The 26,438-nt window shown below is 39.8% G+C and overlaps 1 protein-coding gene and 1 long non-coding RNA gene across 3 annotated transcripts in view; both read left to right on the plus strand.

Moving 5' to 3' along the window:
- The window catches only part of LOC5570237 (zinc finger RNA-binding protein), a 57,182-nt gene extending 33,294 nt beyond the window's left edge, over positions 1–23,888 (plus strand). For both annotated transcript variants that reach the window (XM_021852468.1, XM_001658966.2), the window contains 4 exons: positions 3,222–3,337; positions 21,890–21,985; positions 22,048–22,399; positions 22,461–23,888. In XM_021852468.1, the coding sequence (XP_021708160.1) occupies positions 3,222–3,337; positions 21,890–21,985; positions 22,048–22,399; positions 22,461–22,552 (656 nt within the window). In that variant the 3' untranslated portion in view covers positions 22,553–23,888. The remainder of the gene's footprint in view (positions 1–3,221; positions 3,338–21,889; positions 21,986–22,047; positions 22,400–22,460) is intronic.
- On the plus strand, positions 57–3,217 carry LOC110678885. Its single transcript, XR_002502018.1, has 2 exons — positions 57–983; positions 1,460–3,217. It is a non-coding gene; the product is annotated as an uncharacterized LOC110678885 (long non-coding RNA).
- Positions 23,889–26,438: the final 2,550 nt, after the last annotated feature.

Raw genomic sequence — 26,438 nt, forward strand, 5'->3', positions numbered from 1 at the left:
TTCGTTGTTTGTCTTCGATACATCTTCACCTTAAATAAGTAAGCTGGCGTGTAAAAAAGTGGTACCATTGTCATGTAGTCGACAAATGTTCGAATGATATCGATATCATCGAAATCGAGCAGCGGATAATCAGATGATGTTCCGTAGTCTGCAGACAGCTATGCAATTATGCTGCAAATGTGATGCCTCAACATCTATCCTTAACTGTGCTTGTGGAGCGATTGGGATACATGATATTCTTCGCAAGCAGTTTTGCACAAAATTAACGACAGACCAACGCATCGCAACGGACTATGTCTCGGAGGAATAGAACAAACGTCACGCGATAGGTATGTAATCAGAAGTACATCAGCTGCTCCATCCACAGCAACCCGCGCTCTCCAGATCTCAAATGCGAATACGAACGAAAGCGAAAACCTAATTATTATCAATAGGTCATAGATTTATACAGAAGGGTTTACATAGTCGTATTAGCAAAGCAGAAGAAGTGAATAGTGCCAAGCTTGTAATGCACAGTAGACTGCATTGGACTGTTCATGTTGCACGAATCCCAGAAGAACGACAAGCAAAGAACCCGGACGAGGCCTCAGAATGTAGCTGGCCCTTCGAATGAATCAAGGAAGTATCGTCGGTGCTCTCCCTCTTCTAAGTATGCTCTTGAGCGACTGGTAATATCCACAGTATATGCGAATCAGCTCTTTCAATTGTCAAAATCCCTTTTAAAGACTAAAAGAACCACGAAACACGAACAAAAAGTTCATCGATTCCACAAGCTCTCTGCGACGACGAAGAGTCTAGCGAAGTGATGGAACACCCAGTATAATATTAAAGATATGAAAAAAGGGATCTTTTACGGGAGAAAAGCGCGGTGTGATGTAGCAGTCTTACCACACAAGAAACCTGGAATCTCTAATGGATTGATGGTACAAGCCAAAACGTGCAAGGATTAGCTATTTTTGATAACGAATGTGAGGTGATCGATAGTTGAAAACTGGGAGGGAGGTTCCGATACTACACACGAAATTGGATACAATTGTTTTCCAAATTACAAGATAACTCCAGTTTGCCAACGACAATCAAGGCAGGCTTAGTGAAATTCGCTAGTTTTCATTTGTTGTGTACCTTCGATCTTTCTGGACAAACATTGAAAAGGGGCCACAGTTTTCTATGCGTTTTATTTTCAGTTTTAATGAAAACAGTAAAAAGAGCTTCATTCCAATACGTTACATTCAATAAGAATAAACGGTGCTCTCGTGACGTTACTTTTGAATGTGCATGAATTGATTCTAATTAGATTTTTGCTATTTTTGATGAAATGCAAAAATATGCTTAGGCTAATTACGCGCTTCTATCATGTTTGTCCATTGTTTAAGATCCGGGCTCACAGTGACAGTTCGTGACAGCAAAATCTCGGCTCATTGTGACGTAGAGAAATTTTGTATTGGTTTCTCCCTCCCAGGTTGAAAACAATGATGTTCATTTGAATAGCACTGAGGACACTTGCTCAGGGCAGATAAAAGCAACAGAGTTGCTAGTAAGAAATGTATCGGAGTTGAACTCATCAAAATACCGTATTAGATCCAGCAATAATGTTTGGTTCCCGGATGTTACGGACATTGTAGCCTTGTAGGTCGAATAGGAGCACAGGCAGTGCATTTGGCGTGTGGTGAGATTTCCGGATAACATCCCTGCAAAAGTAGTGTTTCCATCTGATTCGACCGGTACAAAAATATGTGAATCGCAGAGAATTGGATTTTTTGTAGTAGCGACCATGGACAGTGTTTGTTGACAACGTATTGTTTGCGTTGTTCTTTCAAGATAATTGACGTAATTACAGCAATAAATCACTAAGAAATTGTCTGCTTCTATTTAAGGAAATTCCTACTTTCAAAAAGAATACGTAGCTATAAGCATAAAAACAATATACATAAAACTAAACACATTTCAGAAAGCACCAGAAGGCCGTTGTACTGTAACTTTCCCTTTCCTCTTTCTGTTGAGGGTTTCGATGATAACCTAATAATGAAAGGATTGTCAAGCTTCCTGCACCCAGGAAAGTTTACCAACTCCGATGGGCATGTATAAACAGACATGCACGCACGGATACCGTAGAAAGGTGCGATCAAAATAGTTTAATCGATAACATGTCTTATCATACGGAGCTAGTGGGTGTCGTCGTCTCTGTCTCTCTAATGGTTTTCATATCTGTTTTGATATTCGAATTGTCGTTGACCCATCGGAATTTGGAGCATGGGTATTTAAGGCAATGGCATTTGCTCCGGCTCCATGAGGTAGAGTGCATTCAACTTGTCGTATGGTAGGACTTGGATGTTGATTAAGCTATTTTTCGCAACATGCTTGTTATATCGATGGAGAACAAACTATCTGACGGAAATGGTTAGAATGGATTTGTTTTATGAGGATTGTACACCGTTGTTGAGCATAGTTCACCAGCAAGGCCAAGTTCATCGGAGGATACTTTGTTCGATAAAATCCATCTCTAGTCGATAAGAACTCGGAAGCTAGAAACACAATCATACACTGACCAGTGCAGCAGAGGAAAAACAAGCAAACTGGATGTCATCATCAGTGCGTCTATTGTACCGTTTCTGCATATTGTGTGTTTCTGCATTTTACCCTTTCAAATAAGATGACATCCAGCGTTGGTGTTTAGATTATGATGCATTGATGGGCGTTCAAATCTATTGATTGAATAAAAAATACAATGCAGTGCTTCATGGATTAGCTAGGTGCACATAAATCTAGCCAGATAGAGTACCTCTCGAACAACAGTTACGGAATTGATGAAAGCCAACAAACCTGGACATATAAAGGCTTTCGTACAGTATCCCCCAGTTCTAAACATGAGTAAACAGGATTTTTGACCATCTCTGTCTTTCTTTTCCCTATTGCTTTTTCCACAAATGATTAATGGTAGTTATAGCATGCTGGCGATCTACTACAAAATTCTACAGTCCCAATATCTGTTCCACACATTTCGCAGCCCACACGCGGATGACTATCATTGATCTCCATTGTAAAGTATTCAAACAACGAAACAAGTAATCTCTCCCAGTGATTTGTCTTTTGTGCTTCAGATGCAAAAGAAACGTATGGTCAAACACCCTGTCAATAATCGAATACCTTCTTCTTTTTATGTTACTTCTTTCTCAATTTAAAAAAAAACTGAAATCAAACAAAAACATTGAAAAACACATCAGAAGCAAACAGTACCGCTGCAAACGAGCAAGTCAACAACCAGAGCTCGGAAGATTTACTGCCACGGGAGCCCTGTCTCCAGGCACTTGCCGCCCTACGACACGCGAAGTGGTTCCAGGTTTGTGTAATTGAATCATTTCTCATTATTACCTATTGTTTTACTTACATATCTACCTACTTGTAAGTCGGGAGTCGATCAGCGACGAAGGTTTTCCTTAGAAATGAGGTTCCGGTTCGTTACGGAGCGTAGTTAGAATTCTCTAGTTAGTTTCTGAATTGAAGCTTATCGCACAACTAGAATTCCGCGATTCGAAGACACGTGTTGTATTGTGTAGAGAATTTAGAATAGTTTCGTGCCATTGTCATCAAACGGATATTAGAAACTCTCTCACTTTTCCTTAATTTTGTGTGTTCATAGTTATCTACTGATTGTAGCAATTCAAGGGTGAAGAAATATCAAAAACTACATTAACGACTTAAGGTGAGGATATATCGAAGCCAAAGTTTAAATTTTCAAGAGCACGGATCTGGAGAACCAAACACCCGTTTGAGCTGAAAACCTAATTGATTGGTTTTTAGATTAAACGGATGTTTGGTTCTCCAGATCCGTGCTCTTGAAAATTTGAACTTTGGCTTCGATTCATCTTCGCCTTAAATGTAAATATTTTAGTTATAAGTCGGACTAGAAGCGCATCTTGTCGCCCTCCCCTTGGTTATGCGACCTTGCCGCGATGGGAGGGCATAATCCATTAGCCCATATGATGGAAACCAAAGGCGTAACCTGTAGTGGTGGTATCACATTTTGGCATTTTTTGCTTAAAGCCGCGTCATAATTCATATGGCATAGACGCAATAATATCTCGGATGTGATCCAACGGACATTCTGCGTCATTGATAGAATTGATGCCCATTTCAAATAATTAATCTATTCGAAGTGGACATTAATACTATTGGTGACGTTCAGTTTGCCTTTTGCTAACCAGAATGATCCGTAGCCACTCTTACTATTAGCTAGCTAGATACATCGTTATCATATACGACGTAGGGAATACATAGGAACTCTTAGGAAAATGACTAGTAGATTCACTGAGTAGAAATAAGTGGCGACAATCTTATTTTAATATGGTTTTTACATTGCCATAATAAGTAATACCTCTTTTGTAACAGCGGTATAAATAATCTAATTCCAGCTTCATTTTCGCACAATTTACAAGTAGAAAGTAGGCGTTGTGAAGCATTGCATTTGCCACCGAAAAGTGAATCATGTAGGAGACTGTAATAGAAGCCTAAGGTAACTTTACTCTTCAATATTCACTATAAAATGACTATGGAAAGTAAGACGCTGAGATCGATCATTAGGGTACACTTGCTAGTTTCGAAAAATTGTTGAACAGACAAGGAAAGCGACTTTTTTTCTTTAAGGATATATGAACGTAATGACCAATAAACACTTTTAACAACAAAAAATAAAATTAACTAGAACTACTACTAAACAGCCTAATTTTGTTAAAACTTGACGACAATTGACATTTAAGACTCTAATCTTACGTAAAAGACAGGAGTAATCAGAATAGCACTTGAATGACAAATTATTCAAAACCATTTCGACTAGACAGTATTAGTAATGACACTACTACACAACTATTTCAAACAAATTCTGATGGAGCTGCTGATTTTCACAATGCTTCCTTTTCTCAGAAGCAAGGGAATATGGGCACTTTTCAAAAACTACCACGTCACAATACTAATAAAAAACAGTGTTCATGTGGGCGCCATTGCCTAGTCCGTCTGAGTATTGGTCCTGGTAGAGGGGAAACTTGGCAAAAGCCAGACCGAGGGTTCAGCCTTGACAAGTTAAGCTGTCAGGCAGCTACAACTGAATACCATACAAAAAAAAAAAAAAAAGTCGGACTAGAAGCGCATCTTGATAGCCTTAGAGACATGATAAAAAACTAGGCTGTGCAAATCACAAACGCGCAATTAATACAGATATACGACGGTTGGTCGTTTGCGACAGGACGAGAGGAATGTACAGAACAGACTGCTGATCGGGCGGAACAGCCTGTACGCTTCCTCGAAAGACAACTCAACGATACCGTAATTTTGTACCCTTTCAATTTAAGCTCAACTTAACTCACTCCGGAAGCACTGATGATGATAATGACGCTTTTTATGCACAGCTCGAAAGCGAGTACGACAGCTGCCTACGCCACGACATCAGAATCATAATATGAGATTTGAACAAATAGCATTCTATTGATTGACTTCACCGACAGTTTACCGTGCAACTAGTTAAATGGAGTGCTTTGTGAAGCCCAGGCAGGACAGTTCGGTTTTGCGTCGTCCAATTGATTTTGCTGACGGATTCGCGCGTATTTTCGTTGCCGGAGAATTTTTTTTCCCTGTTTTGGAGCGCCTTGCTGGGTAGTGCTTTGTGAAGCCCAAGCAGGACGGTTCGGTTTTGCGTCGTCCGATTGACTTTGCTGACGGATTCGCGCGTATTTTCGTTGCCGGAGAATTTTTTTTTCCCCTGTTTTGGAGCGCCTTGCTGGGTAGTGCTTTGTGAAGCCCAGGCAGGACAGTTCGGTTTTGCGAGTTCTGTTTGATGTTTTGACCTTGACGCTTGCTCCTGTGGGAGCGGGTGACGAGGGCAGGATCAAACATGTCGCGCGTCGGTCGAGTGAAGTGAAAGGGTTCCGCGATCAATTACTTCTGTTTGATCTTCGACCTTGGCAGTGCGTCAAGAAAGCCCGAGCAGTCGTCAGCTGTTTTCCCTCTCGAGTCGTGCGCCTGTTTTCTCTGAGTGCTTTTATATAGCCGAGCAAACGAGTTAAGCTGAAAGTGGATTGTTGCTGCTCAGTCAAGGATGACGGATCAATTGGTGAGCTCGTTTCATGCTACTATTTCTAATCTATAAAATATGTATGAATGCACATTTAACCGATACAACGGTAGGACGTAAATATGATTTTTCAACAAACTATGAATGGTTCGTCACTGTGAGTGCCGACATAAACTCTAATTCATGAAGTATTTGTGTTTAACATTTTTTTGTTTTCAAAACACTCATTTTTTATCTTTATTTTTGTAATTGGGAAAAAAACTTTGAATGGTTCGACACTACAAGTGTAGACTTGCGAAAGGTTCACTTTATTCAACAAACTTTGGATGGTCCGCCACTGTAAGTGTCGGCATAAGAATAAGAGTGTTCTATGATGTTCCAGACAATCGAGTTTTTGTTTCTTTTCAAATAAGTAAAATATGGTAACACATGCTCTCGTCCTGACAGCTGTAGGAATGTTACATTTAGGTATTTGTTCAACAAACTTTGAATGGTTCGTCACCTCAAGTGTCGGCATAATTTTCCTCTACATAGAAATTGTTAATATCAAATGAAAGTTTTATATTTTCATAAAAGCATATTTATATTTGACAAATAACTATTTATCATGGTCTAATCACTTATCAAAGTGAATCCTTTGACCCAGCGATCCTCCCCATTAACAAACATCCCTCCCAGTAACCTTTGTGGAGATGCAGAGGCAAACACGGTCTCCAAATAGCAAAGGTTACACACTAGCATTCCTTTCCTCAATCCCACCTGACTGCAAGGACGTGGCCGGCGCCGTTATTGACCTTGTATAAATATAGGCACTGAATTATGCACACTGAAGAAGATTATGGCCAGTCCCAGCCGAACTTCTAGTTGATTCTTTGTGCATTTTCACTGACTTCGGTCAATCACGGAATAGCAACCATTGATATGTGTAGTCAGTCTAAGCTAAGCTAAGTTTACCGTGCAACTAGTTAAATGATCATGTCAATTATTACTATTATACTGAGAAGAGTCTTATGCGGAACCGGTAATCTCATGGCCATTTGTAGCTCCCACTTGCAACATAGCTTTCCGTATCGGTACACCTGGAGATCACCACAGCATACAGAATCACATTATCCGATGATGGTGAAACTGAGCTCAAAAATATTCGTCTTCATTATCGGTACCGACTGATAGATTTCGCCGCCTCCAAGAATATGGCCATTCGTACCACCTTTTTCCAGCACAGCCTCCCCTATCGGTACACCTGGAGATCCCCTCAGCAGATACAATCGCAAATCGACCACGTTTTGATCGATGGACGGCACTTCTCCGACATAACCGACGTCATCAACGATGTACGGTGTGGTCGCCCGCTTCGGTACAATCTAGCGCGACTTAACCCTCTAATACCCAACCCCGCCTTTAGACGGGGTACACTTTGGAATTTTGTGTATTTTTTCGTAGCTCGGAAATCAAAATTATTTTATATTTGGCTTAAACCTTGACTCATAACACGCATATAAGAAAAGTTTTTTAATACTTTTGAAACTTTTTTGTATTTTTGAATATTGTTTGAAAAATTGTATTCTTATATAACCTATAAATGCCCGTGGTTAATTTAACATGTAATATAAAAAATCGTACCTTTTATATTTTTATACGATCGACCTATCACAAAAGAAGAGCCAGGTGGTATCAAAACAATTTCAAACCTGTTTTTCCGTTAGTTACACGGAAAATAAAATACGCTCCGAAAAAAAATTAAAAATGTAATATTTTTAAAAGTATCACAAAAAATTAAATTTTTATTATTGCCAAAAATCAACAACCAGAAAAGGCTTCAAGAAAAAATGAAAAAAAGTTAGGGATGTTCAAAAATAAAAATTATAAAAATCAAATACCAAAATTCAAAAATTCGCGAATAAAAATAAATAATTGCCCAGAACGTGTTTAGAACGATTTTAGATAACGAAAAATAATATTTAAATCGAAAATAAAAATTTGGGTATTAGAGGGTTAAACAACCAGATGTCGGCAATGCGTACGCGCTGCATCCTAAAACAGCATTGTCGAATGAGGGCGAGCACGATGTTGCCCTCTTGAGGACTGCTGGAAGACAGTCAAAGCAGCCATCAACAACGCTGCCGAGAGCATTGTCGGATACGTGGAACGGAATTCAAGAAACGATTGGACAGACGAAGAGTGTCAGGAGGTTGTTGAGGAGAAGAATGCAGCGCGGGCTGCAATGCTGCAGCAACGTGGAACGATACAGACTGAAGCGGAAACAGCAAACCCGCCTATTCCGGAACAAAAAGCGCAGCCTGGAAGAGATGAAGTTACTGTACCATTCTCAAGAAACTCGGAAGTTCTATCAGAAGCTCAACGCATCCCGCAAAGGCTTCGTGTCGCGAGCTGAAATGTGTAGGGGATGGGAGCATCTTGACGGACGGACGCGCGGTGATCTAAAGGTGGAAGCAGCACTACGATGAATATCTGAATGGCGCAGAGGACACAGGTATAAAAGGTCAGGACAGTGAAGGTGATGGTTACGTCAGCACAGCGGACAGACGAATCAAACTGATCAAGATATAAAGTGCTTTCCAAGATTATCTCCGTCGTCTATCACCTATAGCAAACAAGTTCTTGGGAAGTTATCAAGCAGGTTTTACCGACGGCCGCTCGAGAACGGAGCAGGTCTTTTCCGTGCGGCAAATCCTCCAAAAATGCCGGGAATATTAGGTCCGTACGCATCACATGTTCATTGATTTTAAAGCGGTATACGACAGTATCGACCGCATAGAGCTATGGAAGATCATGAACTAGAACAGCTTTCCCAGGGAAGCTCACAAGATTGATAAGAGCAGCGAAGGACGGTGTGCAGAATTGCGTGAAGACATCGGGCGAACATTTCAGATCGTTCGAGTCCCGCTGGGAACTAGTACAAGGTGAAGGACTTTCGTGTCTGTTGTTCAATATTGCGCTTGAAGTGTCATGCTGGAGAGCTGGACTTAACAATCGAGGCACGATTTTCACGAGATACGGACAAAAGTGTTACGATATACGGGTATTCCTTCGAGGTGATTGACGAGTTCGTCTACCTCTGATCCTTGCTAACGGCCGACAACTTTAGTTGTGAAATACTGTGGGCTCCATGCCCGAACCAAATGTACGATGCACAGAACGCTCAAAAGACCGGTAGTACTCTACAGGCATGAAACATGGACTATAGTCGAAGAGGACCTGCAGCTACAGCGGCGTGTAGTAAAAAGATGTGTGGCGGCGAAGGATGAACCATGAGCTCACCCAACTCTACGATAAACCCAGTATCCAGAAGGTGATCAATGCTGGAAGGATACGCTGGGCAGGGCATATTACAAGAATGCCTGACAACAGCCCTGCAGATGGTGCTCGCTTCAAATCCGATCGGAACAAGAAGGCGTGGGGCACAGCAAGCTGGATTGGCCTGGTGTACCAGGACCTAGAGAGCGTGGGTCGAAGTAGAGGAATTGGCGTTGTTTTATCAAGTTAGGGCCGATTTCTTCACCACCGCTTAGGCCTTAAACCTAGTTTAACTATATGGGTAAGCGTGGTTTACGGCTTAAGCCATGGTGAAGAAATCGGTCCTTAAATAATTCAAAACCAAACAAAATAAAAATAATAATGTTCGGTACAGACGGCCGCCTTGGTATGATCTGAAGCATCCGGTATGCTGCATACACGCAGCAACTCGAGGTTGGATTACCGAAGCGAGATGGAGCCCGTCTTGAGAACTACTGTAACATCAGCGATGCAGCTGAGAGCAACTTCGGGTACGTGGGACGGAGTCGACGCTACGATTTGTTTGACGATGAATGTAAGTTGGTTTTTTTTTTTTTTTTGGTGTTGGGATTTAAACCACTGTGACCATGAGTTTGATCTATTGTGGTATACCCCTATTTAATTTGCATTCTTTCAGGACGACGAATTACCATTTGGGGTAAATGCCGTTGACTGATGATGCGAAGTACTCCAATAACCAGATTGGGATTTTCTAACCAAATTTCAAAAGGGCTTAAAATGCCCTTATTGAAATATTGTCTTCTACGTACATATAACGCTGGACAGTCACAGAGCAAATGTTGTGAGGTCTCTATTTCACAGTCACAAAACCGACAGACACCAGTTTGACATCGATTGAATTTATTCAAATGATATCTTGTCGGACAATGTCCTGTGAGAAGTCCAATAAGTATGCTTAAAGATTTTTTGTTTAAACTTAAAAGTTTTTCCGTAACGTTTTTATTTGGAGTTATGAACAGTTTTGATTGCCTTAAGGTTTCTGTTGCAATCCAGTTTGACTGTATCATTTGATCCTCCTATTGTTTCAATTCCATTTGTATTAAACATTTGGATACACCGCAGAAGGGTTCTGGTCCTATGAACTGGACACTTGACCCTCTCCTTGCAAGTAAATCCGCTTTTTCATTACCTTCAATTCCACAATGGCCTGGTACCCAGTATAAATTAACCTGGTTCTTAACGGACAATTGCTTTAGCAGTGTTATGCATTCCCATACCAGTTTTGATTGGCTTGTGAATGATTTTAAAGCTTTCAGCGCCGCTTGGCTATCTGAAAATATGCAAATCCGTGCATACCTGTATTTCCTTCTCAGACACAAAGATGCACATTCTAGAATGGCATAAATTTCTGCAAGGAAAACAGTGGTCCATCTTCCCATTGGTATTGAAATATCAATACCTGGTCCTGTAATTCCAGCCCCGGTTTTATCATTCATTTTTGAGCCATCAGTGTAGAAAATTATCGATCCTGGTGAGATATTCGGACCCCCTGATTCCCATACTTGGCGGTTTGTTTCAACCACGTTATATGGTATATCTAAGTTCATCCTATTTTCCATCCAGTCTTCGTTCATTACTACCAATGGATTTATTGGAAAATCTTTCAGTATACTGAGATGCCCGAAAAGATTGCCTTCTAAAAATGTATGAGTTCTTTTCAGCCTTAGAGCACTCTTTTCAGCTTCCTTCTGTATATATTGATGTAGCGGAAGTTTATAAAGAGCTGCTTCCAAGGCTTTTGATGGTGTACTGTGCATTGCTCCTGTTATGGCCATGCAGGCTAAGCGTTGCAACTTTCCAAGCTTTCTCTGGGCCATATGTTGTTTTGTTTTTGTCCACCAAACTAGTGAAGTATAAACTATTCTGGGTCGTACTATAACCGTATAGATCCAATTAATCATTTTTGGTTTCAGTCCCCATTTTTTACCAAAAGTTTTTTTACTCACCCATAGAGCATTTGTGGCTTTGAGTATTACCTGCTCTAAGTGTAAGTTCCAATTGAGAGTACTATCTAGTATTACTCCTAGATATTTAACATTGGAAGAATATTGTAAAATACATCCGTTTATAGTCAAATTTTTTAAAGTAATCTTTCTTCTGCGAGTAAACGGCACCAAAACTGTTTTTGATGGGTTAATGTTCAACCCTTCATGTTGACACCACTGCCAAGTACAGTTCAATGCTGATTGCATTCTGTCAGTGATTATATTATCAAACTTTCCACGAACTATTATTACCACATCATCTGCAAACCCAATAACTTCGAAGCCTTTTTCTACTAGTTTAATGAGGAGATCATCAACAACAAGCGACCACAACAAAGGGGATAATACACCTCCTTGAGGACATCCCTTAGTGGTTTTTATTGTTATTGAAGATTCTCCCAATTCAGCAGATACTTCTCTATCATTCAACATTTTCATAATCCATATTTTGATACAACGATCGAATTGCCTTTTCACCATACAATTTTCAATAGATTTATAAGACGCATTATCAAACGCACCTTCAACATCCAGAAATGCCATAAGAGCTATTTCTTTCCTGTGAAGCGTGGATTCTATTTTTGTAACCAGTTCATTAAGAGCTGTGACTGTAGACTTCTTCTTCTTCTTCTTTCTGGCGTTACGTCCTCACTGGGACAGAGCCTGCTTCTCAGCTTAGTGTTCTTATGAGCACTTCCACAGTTATTAACTGAGAGCTTACTATGCCAATGACCATTTTTGCATGTGTATATCGTGTGGCAGGTACGATTATACTCTATGCCCTGGGAGGTCGAGAAAATTTCCAACCCGAAAAGATTCTCGACCGGTGGGATTCGAACCCACGACCCTCAGCTTGGTCTTGCTGAATAGCTGCGCGTTTACCGCTACGGCTATCTGACTGTAGACTTATTGGGTTGATAAGCAAATTGATATTTACTGATAGGATTTGTTTGTAAGTATTTTGACTTTATGTATTCGTCTATTATCTTTTCCATGATTTTAAGAATTGTAGATGTTAGACTAATTGGTCTAAACGATTTTGGATTTACTTGTTTTTTAATTATGAATCGTGGTTTACGGCCAACCAGCCGAGTGGAAGTTTAACAACTACCGAAAAGCTAAACATTACATATAATTTGCAATTGGATTAGATGGACAAATTGATGTGAAGATTTGCGAAAAAGTTACACGTCTTCTCAGTGAGAATCGAACTCACGACTCCCCGATCTCTAGTTGGGGCGCGTTAACCACTACGCCATGAGAGGACTCATGAACGCAGAAGTTAACCTGAATTCGATTTCAGCTCAATAATCACGTGGTCCTCTTTCGCAAAGTGCACCTCTTTCGGAAGAATTAGATGCCCATCCAAACACAACGCTTTCTATATATATCCAATGCCTAGCCCGAGAGCGCATTGTTTTTTATGTATAGGAATAGCACACTACACTAGCCAGCAACTGCGCTGGCTGAGGTTTCTATTGTGTGGGCTTCCAATGGGTCGCGACGTTCTCAAACGACCGGTTACGGAACATGAGTCCGTTGCTCGATAAATACTTGTTTTTTAATTATGAATCGTGGTTTACGGCCAACCAGCCGAGTGGAAGTTTAACAACTACCGAAAAGCTAAACATTACATATAATTTGCAATTGGATTAGATGGACAAATTGATGTGAAGATTTGCGAAAAAGTTACACGTCTTCTCAGTGAGAATCGAACTCACGACTCCCCGATCTCTAGTTGGGGCGCGTTAACCACTACGCCATGAGAGGACTCATGAACGCAGAAGTTAACCTGAATTCGATTTCAGCTCAATAATCACGTGGTCCTCTTTCGCAAAGTGCACCTCTTTCGGAAGAATTAGATGCCCATCCAAACACAACGCTTTCTATATATATCCAATGCCTAGCCCGAGAGCGCATTGTTTTTTATGTATAGGAATAGCACACTACACTAGCCAGCAACTGCGCTGGCTGAGGTTTCTATTGTGTGGGCTTCCAATGGGTCGCGACGTTCTCAAACGACCGGTTACGGAACATGAGTCCGTTGCTCGATAAATACTTTTGGATTTGTTTTGTCTTTTTTTCCTGCTTTAGGAATAAAGACGACCCGAACTTGAGTCCATATTTTTGGTATATGGCCAAGACATAGGCTAGTTTTAAAGATATTTGTGAGAGAGTCAAGCAGTAATTGTCCACCCTTCTGTAGAAGTGCAGGGAAAACACCATCTCTTCCTGGAGACTTGAAAGGTTCGAAAGAATTCACTGCCCACTCAACTTTAGATCGAGTAAAGATAGTATCCGGTAGATCTAAGTTGTTGCCGGTAGTCCTATTAGGCCTAGAAGTTTCTCCAACTTTATCACATTCTGTATCATCACTCATTACTAAACTTGATCCTGGAAAATGACTTTTCATCATTATTTCAAGTGTTTCTTTTGTATCAACGGTAAAACTCCCGTTTATTTTTTTCAAATTTCCCAGCCCATTTGAATGGTCTTTGGAAAGAACCTTCTGTAATTTTGCTACATCCGGAGTTTTTTCTATGTTTTCACAATAAAACTTCCAGGTTTTTCTACGGGATTTTCTTATTTCTTTGTTGTAAGTTGTAAGGGCCTTTTTGTATTGGTCCCATTGCCCAGAAACTTTTGCGCGGTTGAAAAGCTGCCGAGATTTTTTCTTTAGGTTTTCTAAAGATTTATTCCACCAAGGAACATCTCTATTAGAGAATTCTTCTTTTATTGGACAACTAGTATCATACGCCCGAATAATTTTTCCAGTTATATTTTCTGCAATTTTGTCTAATTGTTCTGTTGTCTCTATATTGTCATTCAATGAGATATTATTACTTAAATTTAACATTGATTCATATTTTTCCCAGTTGGTATTCCTAGGATTTCTGTAAGTCACTTTGATTGTTTTGCTGGCTCTGTACTCAAACACTATGTGTTTGTGGTCAGATAAAGATTCTTCATCTGAAACTCGCCAATTCTTTATATTTGTAGAAATCATTGAACTACACATAGTTATATCCAATACTTCTTGTCTGTTTTTTGTTGTAAATGTAGGCTGATTTCCTTCGTTACATAAATCGATGTTGTTCGAAGATATGTATTCAAAAAGGTCTTCGCCTCGTTTATTTATGTTGGTGCTTCCCCAAACTGTGTGATGGGAATTAGCATCGCAACCGACAATAAAATGTTTATTATTACTCTTACAAAATCTTACGAAAGCTGCCAATTCAGGAGGAGGTACTGTGTCCACATCCCCAGGAAAATATGCAGAAGCTATACAAGCTTCAGTTTTTCCCCAGGTTGTGGGAATCTCCATTTGAACTGCAACTAAATCTTTGGTGATAAATTGTGTCAATGGTACGTATTTAAGTCCCCCTTTAAGTAATAGTGCTGTGCGCGGTCTTGAACTGTGTTCATCAAAAATAATTTTACCTGTTTGCATAGGAATTCCAAGAACTTGGTTTTTATGAGCCCAAGGTTCTTGTATAAATGCTACGCTTAATTTTTCTTTCATAAACCTCTGACAGAGGATTCCAGTTGCACCCTTAGCGTGATGAAGGTTTATTTGTATACATTTTATGTTTGTATCTATTTGCATATGATTTCTATTAGAAGACATTTTAAACTCTCATAGTTAGACGTTTTTTGAATTCATCTGGTCCTTTTTGGGCCCAGCGGATTTTTGTTTGTGTTTTTGTTCAGTTTCATTATGGTTCTTACGAAGCCCAGGTGTATTTTGATCCCTTACCAGCCCATAAGCATTCTGGTTCATATGAGGCCCAGAATGATTTTGGTCTTTTAGAGTCCCAAAACTGCTCTGGTCCTTCAACGGCCCAAAGCTACTCTGTTCCTTTGACGGCCCAAAGCTGCGCTGTTCCTTCGACGGCCCAACGCTGCTCCGAGCCTTTGATAGCTCAGAGCTTCTCTGTCCCTTTAGATGGTCAGAGATAGTCTGGTCTTTTGACGATCCAGACCTGCTATGGTCCTTTGTCGGCCCAGAAGAGTTTCGGTCCTTTGGAGGCTCAGAGAGAAACTGGCCCTCTGCAAGCCCAGTTTGATGCCCAAAAACATTGTTTTTTGACCCTTGGTGATTGTTTACATCTGGTTTAAGTTGGTTTACCCGTAACGCGGGTAGATCACCTTTTCGTGGTGCGTTACGGGGTAAGATCTACCAATTTGAACCCTAGTCTCATCTTGTTTGTCGGCCTAGGGTAATATGTTCTGGTAATTCAAGAATTCGCGGTACAAAGTCCTTGTTACTGGCAACAGTTTCTTAAAATTAATCTATTTTACCTAGCAGATGGTTAAAGACTCGGAGTTGGTCAGTCCCGATACCACACTTGAAGCCATGAGTACTAACTCAACAAGGACTGTAAGTACTGGTAATTCAAGGAATCACGTGAATTCTGATTACTAAACAAATTTTCTAGCTTGATTCGGTTTTGCTGCTAGCATAAAGGCCCTTTTTTTCTAGTATTTTTCTGGGACTAAACTAAAAGCGAAACAAGGATGTGACTAGAGTTCCGTTGCATGGTCAAATATCAGTAGTACCGATTTGGTTCCTCAGAAATTTAATCGATTATGTTTGCTAATGGGGCGCGCCTTCGCTGAGATGTAAATTTCTATGAAAGGTGTAAATAGCGGGACCTTTTCATCATAGTCGATTTTTATCAATATCTGAGGAATCAAAACAGGAACTGTACAGAAATCGATGCTTCATTACCTATCAATGGAAATGGAGTAATGCGACATGCACTGTACACCAAGGATACGGGTAATGCCACAATAGATCTAAATACTGGTCGCAGTTGCGCATCCGAACAGAGAGAAAAAAAAGTTGATTCTTAAGGAGCTGCATGCAGCAAGCGACCTGACAGAACGTTAAAGATGAGAACGACAATAACAGATTCGCATCTTTCGGGAGAAAAAAACAAAAACACCGCCTGGAGGAAGCGGAGTGCAAGTAGTTGAAGCAGCTGTGCCGGTCTCAAAAACGTGGATGTTCAACGCATCCCGCGATTCTATAACATTCCCCACAAAACTATTCCCCCGAAAACCATTCCCCAGAATTCCGTTCCCCAGAATGAACCATTCCCTAGAATCTCATTCCCCAGAATGTAACATTCCCCAGAATTTCATTCCCCAGAATGTACCATTCCCCAGAAAGCTATATGCACTTCCATTTTTTTTAATTATTCTTTTGCGTGAGTCACTAATGAGACAGGCTAAGGTCTGAGGTGACAAATCAAACGCAGGTCCCCCTACCTAAGGACTGTTCATTTAAGAAAGTGGACACGTGTTTTTTACAGTAAACTGTTTATTTTCGAACAAATTCATGAGTTTACCTAAAATACATGGAAATCAACGTAATTTCGATCAAATTCACATAAATTTGAACATTTATTGAGCATTGCTGGAGAATGCTCTTACTTTATTTTTGATACCTCCCATAAAATTCTGCACAACTTTTTTCGGAACTTTTCGAATTGCTTTTTGAACTGCTGACCACATTTTCTTGAAAAAATCGATGGAGCTTGCTTCTCTTCCATCCTTCTTAAGATGCCGTTTGATTATTGCCCAATATGTTTCAATGAGGCGTAGTTCTGAGCAATTTGATGGATTCGATCATTTTTCTACAAATTCGACTTATTCCTTCTTGAGCATCTCCAAAGTAGCTGAAGCATAGTGAGCCGATACTAGGTCTGGCAAAAACAATGGAGGCATGGTATGCTTTCAGTAGATGGGCAGAACCCATTTTTTAATGCATTCAGTTCTGTAATTTTCGCCGTTGATTGAATCCGTCGTGAAATATGTAGTACTTTCATACCGCAGGAGCAAATTGCTTGCCATAAAAAATCATTTTTCCCAAATTTTTCTGTTGGGATGTATCGTACGTCGTCAGGAATATCTGTATTGGCCACAGCGTTGAAAAAATTCAATTTGGACACTTCGCGATTTAGGCCAAATCTCGGAACGGCAGTTATCTGTACACCATTTGTGCAGAAAAAAATTGAGAGTCGCCATGTCAATTCGACCCATCGTTTAGAATTTATATTTTTTTTATGTCAACTTTTGTCTGCTGTCAAAATAAACACTTGAGATCACACTGAAACAAAATTTTATTTGTTTTTATGGAATTTTTACACCAAAATGCTAATATTTAGGTGTCCACTTTTTTAAATGAACAGTCCTTAGGGGCATAATGAACACACGGGGCGAAATGGACACCCCCTTATTCTCTGGAAATATACATACACTGAACCAAGTAATCATGTCCGATTTATCTGAAAACACATATAGTTTTTTTCCATATAGCTTTTCACATAACGCTCATCAATTGATCACATAAACTTATGCGATTTCGTTTTAATTAGATTCATCTGATAAAACACATACATCTCATGCATATTGAAGATATGAACCATTGGATGTTGCCAATGAATGTTATGTTAAATTCAGATGATAAATACTAGTATTGTCAGTGATTTCTATATGATATTATAATATATTTGCTATGCTTGGATTTCATATTTTAGTAGAATTTACAATATAATTATAGTTGAAACACCGTTTATTTAATAACCTAATAATTACATTGGATAGCCGATCACATTAATTGGTGTAATAATAACTAAAAACAACACATCCCATACGATTCTGGACATTTCTGTTTGTTCTGAGCATTCTGTTCCTTTCGTCCTTGTTCCGCCATCTCCAGCAAGTGATATTTCCTGTAAATTCAATTCCAAAATTTATTTACATTTAATTTATGTTATGAATATTTTACTTACCCTTTCACCTTTCTTTGACGTTATAATTCCAATTTAAGTCGCTTATAATTTAAAGCAATTCAAATCCATCACAATGAAATTATGAAACTCGTTAGCACGAAAGTACGAATAAAATAAGGAAACAATAAGAACGAATTTTCACATCGGCAAATCACATAACATTTATCGGATTGCATAGATGACTTTTGTTCATATACAATTCACAGTTTTGGTAAGTGAATGGTATTGAATATCATAATGAGTGTTATGTGTTCTTTAAATGAATATTATTGGATGCACATAAAATGAATTGGATTTCAATTATCGCAAGGGTATGTGAGGTTTTTAATATTTTCTATGATATTTCTTGGTTCAGTGTACTTCAACAAAATTTTATAGACTACAGCGGGAATTCGCTGGTAGGAACACGACTGCCTTCCATCTAGCGAATCCGACCCGTTAGTTGGAACGACTGACGGCTGGTGAAAATGCTCCAGACTAACGCATCTAGAGAGCAAAACGTCACGAAACGCACATATACATACACATTTGTTCTATATATGGAGACTTCAATGCGACGGTACTCAGACGTGTCAGACGTCAAAGTCAGTTTGACATATTATCTTGACATTCGAGTGCTTTTTAGTTGGAATATTTCCCAACCAGCGAACATCCAACCATCGAGTCATTCCATGTAGCGGACCCCACTGTATACGAAATCTGTATGGTATATGAACTCTATGACGGTATAAAAGTTTATGATTTGCTTAAATTGTCCTCTGAAATTCTGCTATATTTTTTCTCAGCTTCAAATTAGTGTATAAGCAAAGCGATGGAATAATTTAATTTTTGAGCGAAGTAGCTAGAGAAGTTTTATCTTGCTAATGTAATAGAGGGGGAGGACTTTTACGTGTCGTTTGACACCCATTAATAATTAAGTTTTCACTAAATTCCCCGAAAGTGCTCATTTTACCAGGATACATTTTTATCAGTTGTGTTTGGACTCAATTTTCTATTTCGATTTTCTGATATATCAAATCATTTATGATATGACGTGAATGGCAGAACGTCATACTAATTAAAAACTTGGAAACCAGCCGAGAGTAACTTGAAATAAGCATTTGCCTAATGTGTCCACTATGTCCAAAATCCCCCTATTCATGATTATTTTGGATATTATAATGATACACCCTTCTTTCAGTAAATTCCCATAAAATATACAAACGATGAATCCTTCTTTCAGTCTTATCTTTTCAATTATATAGGCAAAATATATCGATTGAGAGCTTATATACCATAAGGTCATTTGGCATATAATGATTTGGTATAAAAAGCCATTTGGCATAGTTATAAGAAACACTGCATGATCATTTAGCATTATGATCATTAGGCATCCAGCCATATTTATGCTCCTTCTGTTCAAAAAGGATGTTCTTCATATTATGCCGAATGGTGTTTGGCCAAATGACAATTATGTCAAATGGTCCTTGATTATTATTCAATCAATCATGCCAAATACCTTCTTGCCATATGGTATCCCTACGGAACATTTTATCTGTATCGTCAACAGGATAAGACTGAAAGAAGGGTGCATCACTATTTTATGCAAAATTAAACAAGTAATTTGTATTTTCTTAGACGTGACTTTTAGAAGGGCGTATCATTATAATGCGCAGAATACTACATTTTTATTTTGCCGAATTTACCAAATATAACTATCGGAGACGTATAATATGAAACAACGAACGTCTTTATTCCATTCGGGGTAGCCCCAAAAGGTAAGCTATAATGCACCTTATCAAAGGATTGAGGAAAAGCTGGAAACTTCACTATATTTGATAAAAATTGGTCACACATGTGAAAGTATACATTTTGAAACTACTATATCGAAAAAAATGTGTAGCTCTATTTTGTCCAGAATAGTGATGACTAGTATATTCTTTTAAATAAATATTGGACCTAGACTCATCTCTCAGTTTTCGTGAGTACCAATAAAAGAGAAACTACTATGATTCTTCATTTGTAAATATGCGTAAAGTGTTCATAATTAACACCGATGCTAATTTTCTCATGTACTTGTAAACAACTTTGTATGGAGTTTTGAAATCAATATTTTTAACTAGATTATTTCAAAACTTTGAAGTGGGTAAATAATTTTCTGGGGAATGGTCCATTCTGGGGATTGGTTTTCTGGGGAATGGTACATTCTGGGGAATGAAATTCTGGGGATTGGTACATTCTGGGAAATGAGGTTCCGGGGAATGGAATTCTGGGGAACGGTTTTCGGGGGAATGGTTTTCTGGGGAATGTTATAGAATCCATCCCGCAATGTCGTCACGCCCGAGCTGAGATGTACAGACATAAGGACGAACATGAGGTGGTCGAAATGTGAAAGCAGCACTTTGATGAACATCTGAATGGTGCTTAGAGCGCTGGCAAGGAGAATTTGCTCATTGGAGGATATATCTACGTCAGTACTACGGACAATGGAAAGTTTGAGGGAGAAACTAAGAAACAGAGAAGATATCAAAGGAATGGAAGGAAGGGGTCATATGCCCCAGCAATGAGAAAGGCGACAAGATGGATTATCACCTCTGTGAATACGGCCTACAGAATGTTATCCCATATCATCTTCCGTTGTATCTTTATTCTACAACAAAACCTTCAATGCTGCGTCCTTTGGGGTCCTAACTAGTCGAATTAGGGTATTCTTTACTGGAACACTGAGGAGAAGAGCCGCTACGATGAAAGACACCATCATATCGTCATCCTCGATGTTTCCTAAAGCTCTCAGTACACTGTTCGTCAAGTGTGCAAATTTTTCCGCACGTATAAACCAACATGCAAACATCGGTCTCAACAATGACAAAACATCTGAAGTGTCAAGTGGATATTGAAGTGTTAGTTTATGCGTGTGGAAAAATTTGCACACTTGGCAAAGAGTGTACTGAGGGCTTAACTCCCAAAGTTTCTCGAAGAACTCCTGGTTATTGTTGATCAACCTAGTGAGAAAGGGATTCGCTAGTCGAAATAAACAGGGATAAGAATAAGGATCTTGACAGAGAGTCGTTTGTCTATGATTATTGAAAGATGAAAGCAGTTCAACGATAAACACCTAATTATTACTGATATGCAACATCAAATTGGCACGGAAGGGAACAAGACTCGATAGTGCAAAAGCGGTAAAGGTAAAATCGTCGGAAGTTTTGAATCAGCTAACAGATTCACACTCATTGAGTTTAATGCTGAGCTTCAATACCAGCGTGTGTACACCAAAGGAAAGATCCTACAAGAATAGATTCGAAGTTAGTTCGCTATGTTTTGCAAGAATATTTAATAACTTGAAACTATTTAGGGGGAGGATGCTTTTTGGACGCAACACTTTTATCTTTGAATTTACTTTCAGTTGACAATGGCACTTACTATATTTAGATAGATTATTCGCGATCAAACGTCGGTAGTTAGTCCTAGCGTCAGAAGAAATCGGTAACATCGAGCGAACAGGACAAGCTAAGCTCAAATTTATATCTCCTAGCTAAGACCAAAAGCACAAGACATACCAACCTTACAAAAGAACCCATTCTCGTGTGTATGTGAGTGAAGCATTCAAAAGATACCCAACCACTTTGTTTGAAGTACAATCATCCTAACTAACGTGCAGTAGTTTCAATAGTATAATAATCAGTTGATAAGTGATCCATGTTCTAGATATCGAGACACTAATTGAATTTTCTTTACTACTTAAGGCTAGGGCAACCGGTCTGCAGTCCTGTGTAATGATCATGAGAATCATGCGAGATCTTTGCCAGAGAATTCCAATCTGGGGAAATGTCTCTCAATGGGTAAGTGCTACCACTTAGTCATGTCGAGTTAGAGCAGTATGATAAATTTACTGTCGTTCTAGGCTACTGAATTGCTCATTGAAAAGGTCATCTCATCGGCCGGTGGACCACTGTCACCGGGCGAGTGTATGCGTCGAGTGATGGAAGCCGTAGCTTCAGCGATCCTGATCAACGGCCCCGGTCTGTTGGACCCATGTGAGAAGGAACCGGAAGATGCCCTCGCCAATCTCAGCCGACAGCAGCGGGAAGATATCACCGTTTCGGCTCAGATGTTCCTGCGCTTCATGGCCTTCCGGCAAATCCACAAGGTGCTGGGAATGGAACCGTTGCCACCGCCGAAGTTTGTCGGTAACCGCAACTGGCGCTTCAACCGCAAGCGCAGGCGTTCCGGTACCGAGGGAGCTGATAGCGAAGGTGAGTTCCGGTGCATATCATGGGTGGATTGCAAAATGTTGATTTACAATTGTTATTTCAGCTGATGGTAAAATGGTGAAGAAGGAGGAAAACAAAGGGGAAGGTGGCACCAACAACGCCGTGGTGGACATGGACACCGAAAGCGCAAAGTAAAGGTCGCTTCCGTTTTCCTTCTTCGTTGATATGTAAGGTAGGTTCTATTCGGCTAGAATTTTAACTGACAACTATATGAAAATAAGGGAAAATCTTCTAGAGCAACCTTTTAAGACAGTAAACTTTTCAAATATTGGATTTAACTCTACTATGAAGAATATCATCTTAACATGGTAATAAAAAAAATAATGCATACAATGTACTCAACCAGAACGCAGTTGAAATGTAACAACAAAAATTCGAAATAAAATTGCATAAAACATTATCTGGAAGATCTTATCAGAATAACGATTTGTTTGTCCTTGAAGATTAAATGCAATATTTGAAGTGAAATCAGGAGGAAGTCAGTCAGACAAACTCTTTCCTTTAATTCGCCCTCTTCGGCAGGAATTGTCATCAGGTGAACCAGTCAGAATTACCAAATCTTAGGCAATCTATTTGTTGAACAAAAGTCAATTTATGAAAGATGAAAATCCTCAATGAAATTTTGTTTCCTATCCTTGATTCCTAAAATATTACTTTGCTATCAAATTTAGGCAGAAAACCAAAAGAAAAGGGTAAGGCTAACTAAAAAGCGTTTTGGAATACAAACAAAAAAAAAAATCATATACACTTAAATGTATTTAATCCTCAATCGAAATCAGATAGAAATTTTAACGAAAAATAAAGAAAAAATAATGTATGACAATTTCGTGTATCCTTTGGACAAAAGACCTCTTTGAGCAACTAAATCAGTATGATATTCAAAACTTATCAACCGTTCTCCGTTCAACATGAAGAAGTACAACGGCAGGTTGTATCGATCTAGCATCCTATTAGCGATAGATAGGCCGTCAGTCAGTGTTCCGCGACCATTGACGGGCAGTGGGACGGAATAATTCAAGTAGGGCCCATGGAGTGACGTTAAAGCAACCCAAGTAGCGCACATCTGCCAGGTACTTTTTGCGTGAATTAAGAAGCACTGATAAAGAAAACAATGGAAACAACAATACATATGAAAGTTCACAAACACACACACCAACACAAAACTCACACACAGATACAATTAACCTACTACACTCAACTCTGAAACAGTCCCTCGTTTGCAGAGAACGTCGATAGCCGTAGACTATAAATAGGAATCCTTATTTGATTACGAAGAATTACACAGAATGAACCTTACAGTTCGCTGTGAATTTGAAACACTAGATGCGGAACAGCATTACAACTTTCGCTCATTACACACGATCGAAGAACGTCAGCCTGTTGAATAGGTGAAGTCAGTCAGTTTGAGGAATCCATGATAGCAAGTATGTAATAAACAAATTTGAAGTATTTTCTTCTTGAAAGAACAAAACTGGACGGTGTTGCTTGCTTATTTTGTCCGAAATATTCCTTGTCTTGTGACGTAATATATATCGCGTATTGCGACCTCAATTGTAACGCCGTCTTCAGTGTCGTGTACTAGAGTCTCGTAATATATATCGCGTAACTCTTGATCTCACCCTACCTAGTGTATAGCTTGCTGTTTTTATTCTATTATTTTATTTTATTTTTTTTTGTTTGTTTTATTCTACGACTGGCGTGAGGTGACAATTGTCGGGGTCGTATAGCGAGGTGACAATTCTCGACTCGAGTGAAGTGACTCGCCGTGCAAATCAATTGTAGAGTCACTTCACTCGAGTCGAGAATTGTCACCTCACGCCAGTCGTAGAATAAACCCAAATGGGCCAGGCATCACTGGAGATAGAGAAGTTTCTTCTCTTCATCGTAGCATTGTTAAATAATCTGTAAATCGATTCGCACAGCCATCAACGATGCAGCTGAGAGCAACGTCGGTTACGTGGGACGGAGTCGACGGAACGATTGGTTCGACGAGGATGTAGGCAGATTCTGGAGGGTAAGGATGCAGCAAGGGATCCGGCAGAGGCCGCTTGTAGTAGACTGAGTGCGAAGAGATGGAACAGCTTTGCCGATCTAAAAAAAACACGGAAGTTTTATCAGAAGCTCAACGCTTCTCTCAATGGCTTCGTACCGCGAGGCGAGATGTACAGGGATAAGGATGGGTGCATCTTGACGGACGAACGTAAGGTGATAGAGTGCTGGAAGCAGCACTTCGACGAACACCTGAATGGCGCTGAGAGCACAGGCAATGACGATCGAAACAACAGAGGTACTGTGGACGATGGAAACCAACCAGTGTAACCGTTTGTTACAAATTGTTAGTCCTTTATTTAATTCGTGCTATTTTTTATTTTAATGTCACGTTTCAAGTTTTCAGTGTCCAACAACACAGGTTAATAAATGTTATCAATGTTAGTAGATTGTTAAAATGTATACGATATGATTGTTAGTAGATTGTAGAATTGTTAAATTTAAATTATAAAAATGGAAAAATTGCATGCAAGCTGTGGGTACAAGTACACAACATAAACGATAAGAGGGCCAGCAGGCGTATTACAACAACCTCCATCCCACTATTGAGGATATTGGGGGAGGGGAGGTAAACTAGACAAGAAAGTCAAGCCAAATTCAAGAATCGCCATCGCTTCACTCTGTAAAAGACGTTAGTGTGCACAAATTTGAAAGTGTCCTCAAAGTGTTAAGAACAGTGAGTGGTAACCGTACACATTGAGAGAGGAAGTGTATTTCGGTCATAATCGTAAAGGAGGTCCACAGCTCGGGGTACTCACCCCTAAACGTAAAGAGCTTTCCCCTCTCGACAAAGGCACTCCGGTACCGTCCTGGGCCGTGTCGACTTCGATTGCCGTCAAAGAGGTAGGACGCCTAACCAGGGCAGACAATCGTCAAATTCGCCACTGACTGGTGACGAAATAAAAAAAAACATCGTCATCCAGTGTAATAACTCTGGCAGGTCGCCGTCTCGTCTTCGACGAAGGAACGCACGACTAACTTCAATCCAAAATCGTCACCGAACATTCAGGTCGGCAGCAAACAGAAGCAGCAAATCGTTCCGGTACTTGAAAATCCATTAACACCCACAAGAACATTAGCTTGCAATAAATTCGAATAACCCTAAAAACCCGCAATACTCAATCTTACCCAATCCATCAAGTTTAATCTTTCAATCCACACATTTCAATAGCTAGTCAAGTGACGGTACACTGCACACTTTGGACGCATAGCCCCTCAGCTTACTCAGAAGCAAGCCGACCCTGAGACCCACCTCGAGAGTTCTCTTGTTACTGAGAGATTGCCCGGTTTATTAAAAGTTATATCAGCCTCCACTTTTAGGGAGGTTACGGTTGCCATTCACCAGCTCAAAAACAATAAAGCTGCTGAAAAGGATGGTATCGGAGCTGAACTCTTAAAGATGGACCCGGAGAGGCTGGCCATTTGTCTGTACCGACTGATAAGCACAATTTGGGAAACAGAGCATCTACCGGATGAGTAGGGTAATCCTCAAACCTCATCTACAAGAAGAGCGACAAGTTAGATTGTGACAACTTTCAAGTGATCACCATTCTAAATACGGCCACCTGTAGTAAACGAGTTCGTGGGAAGTGATCAAGTCGGCTTCGTTGACGGCCGATCGACGATGGACAAGATTTTTGCTGTGTGGCAAACCCTACAAATTGTCGTGAATATCAGGTCCCAACGCATCACCTTTTCATCGATTTCAAGACGGCAATATTGCGCTAGAAGGTGTTATGGGGAGATCCGGGCACAACAGCCGTGGTTCGATTTTCACGAGATCTAGTCAGTTTGTTTGTTTCGCGGATGATATGGACATTGCTGCGCCGAAAATTTGAAAAGGTAGCAGAATCTATGACAAAAGGTCGAAAGACAAGGCCGAAAGGACAGAAGGTCGAAAGACAAAAGGTCGAAAGGACAAAAGGTCGAAGAACAATAAAGAAGGGACAAAAGGTCGAAAATCTTTTTTCAA

The sequence above is a fragment of the Aedes aegypti genome, chromosome 3 (assembly GCF_002204515.2).
Source record: "Aedes aegypti strain LVP_AGWG chromosome 3, AaegL5.0 Primary Assembly, whole genome shotgun sequence".
Taxonomy (NCBI): domain Eukaryota; kingdom Metazoa; phylum Arthropoda; class Insecta; order Diptera; family Culicidae; genus Aedes; species Aedes aegypti.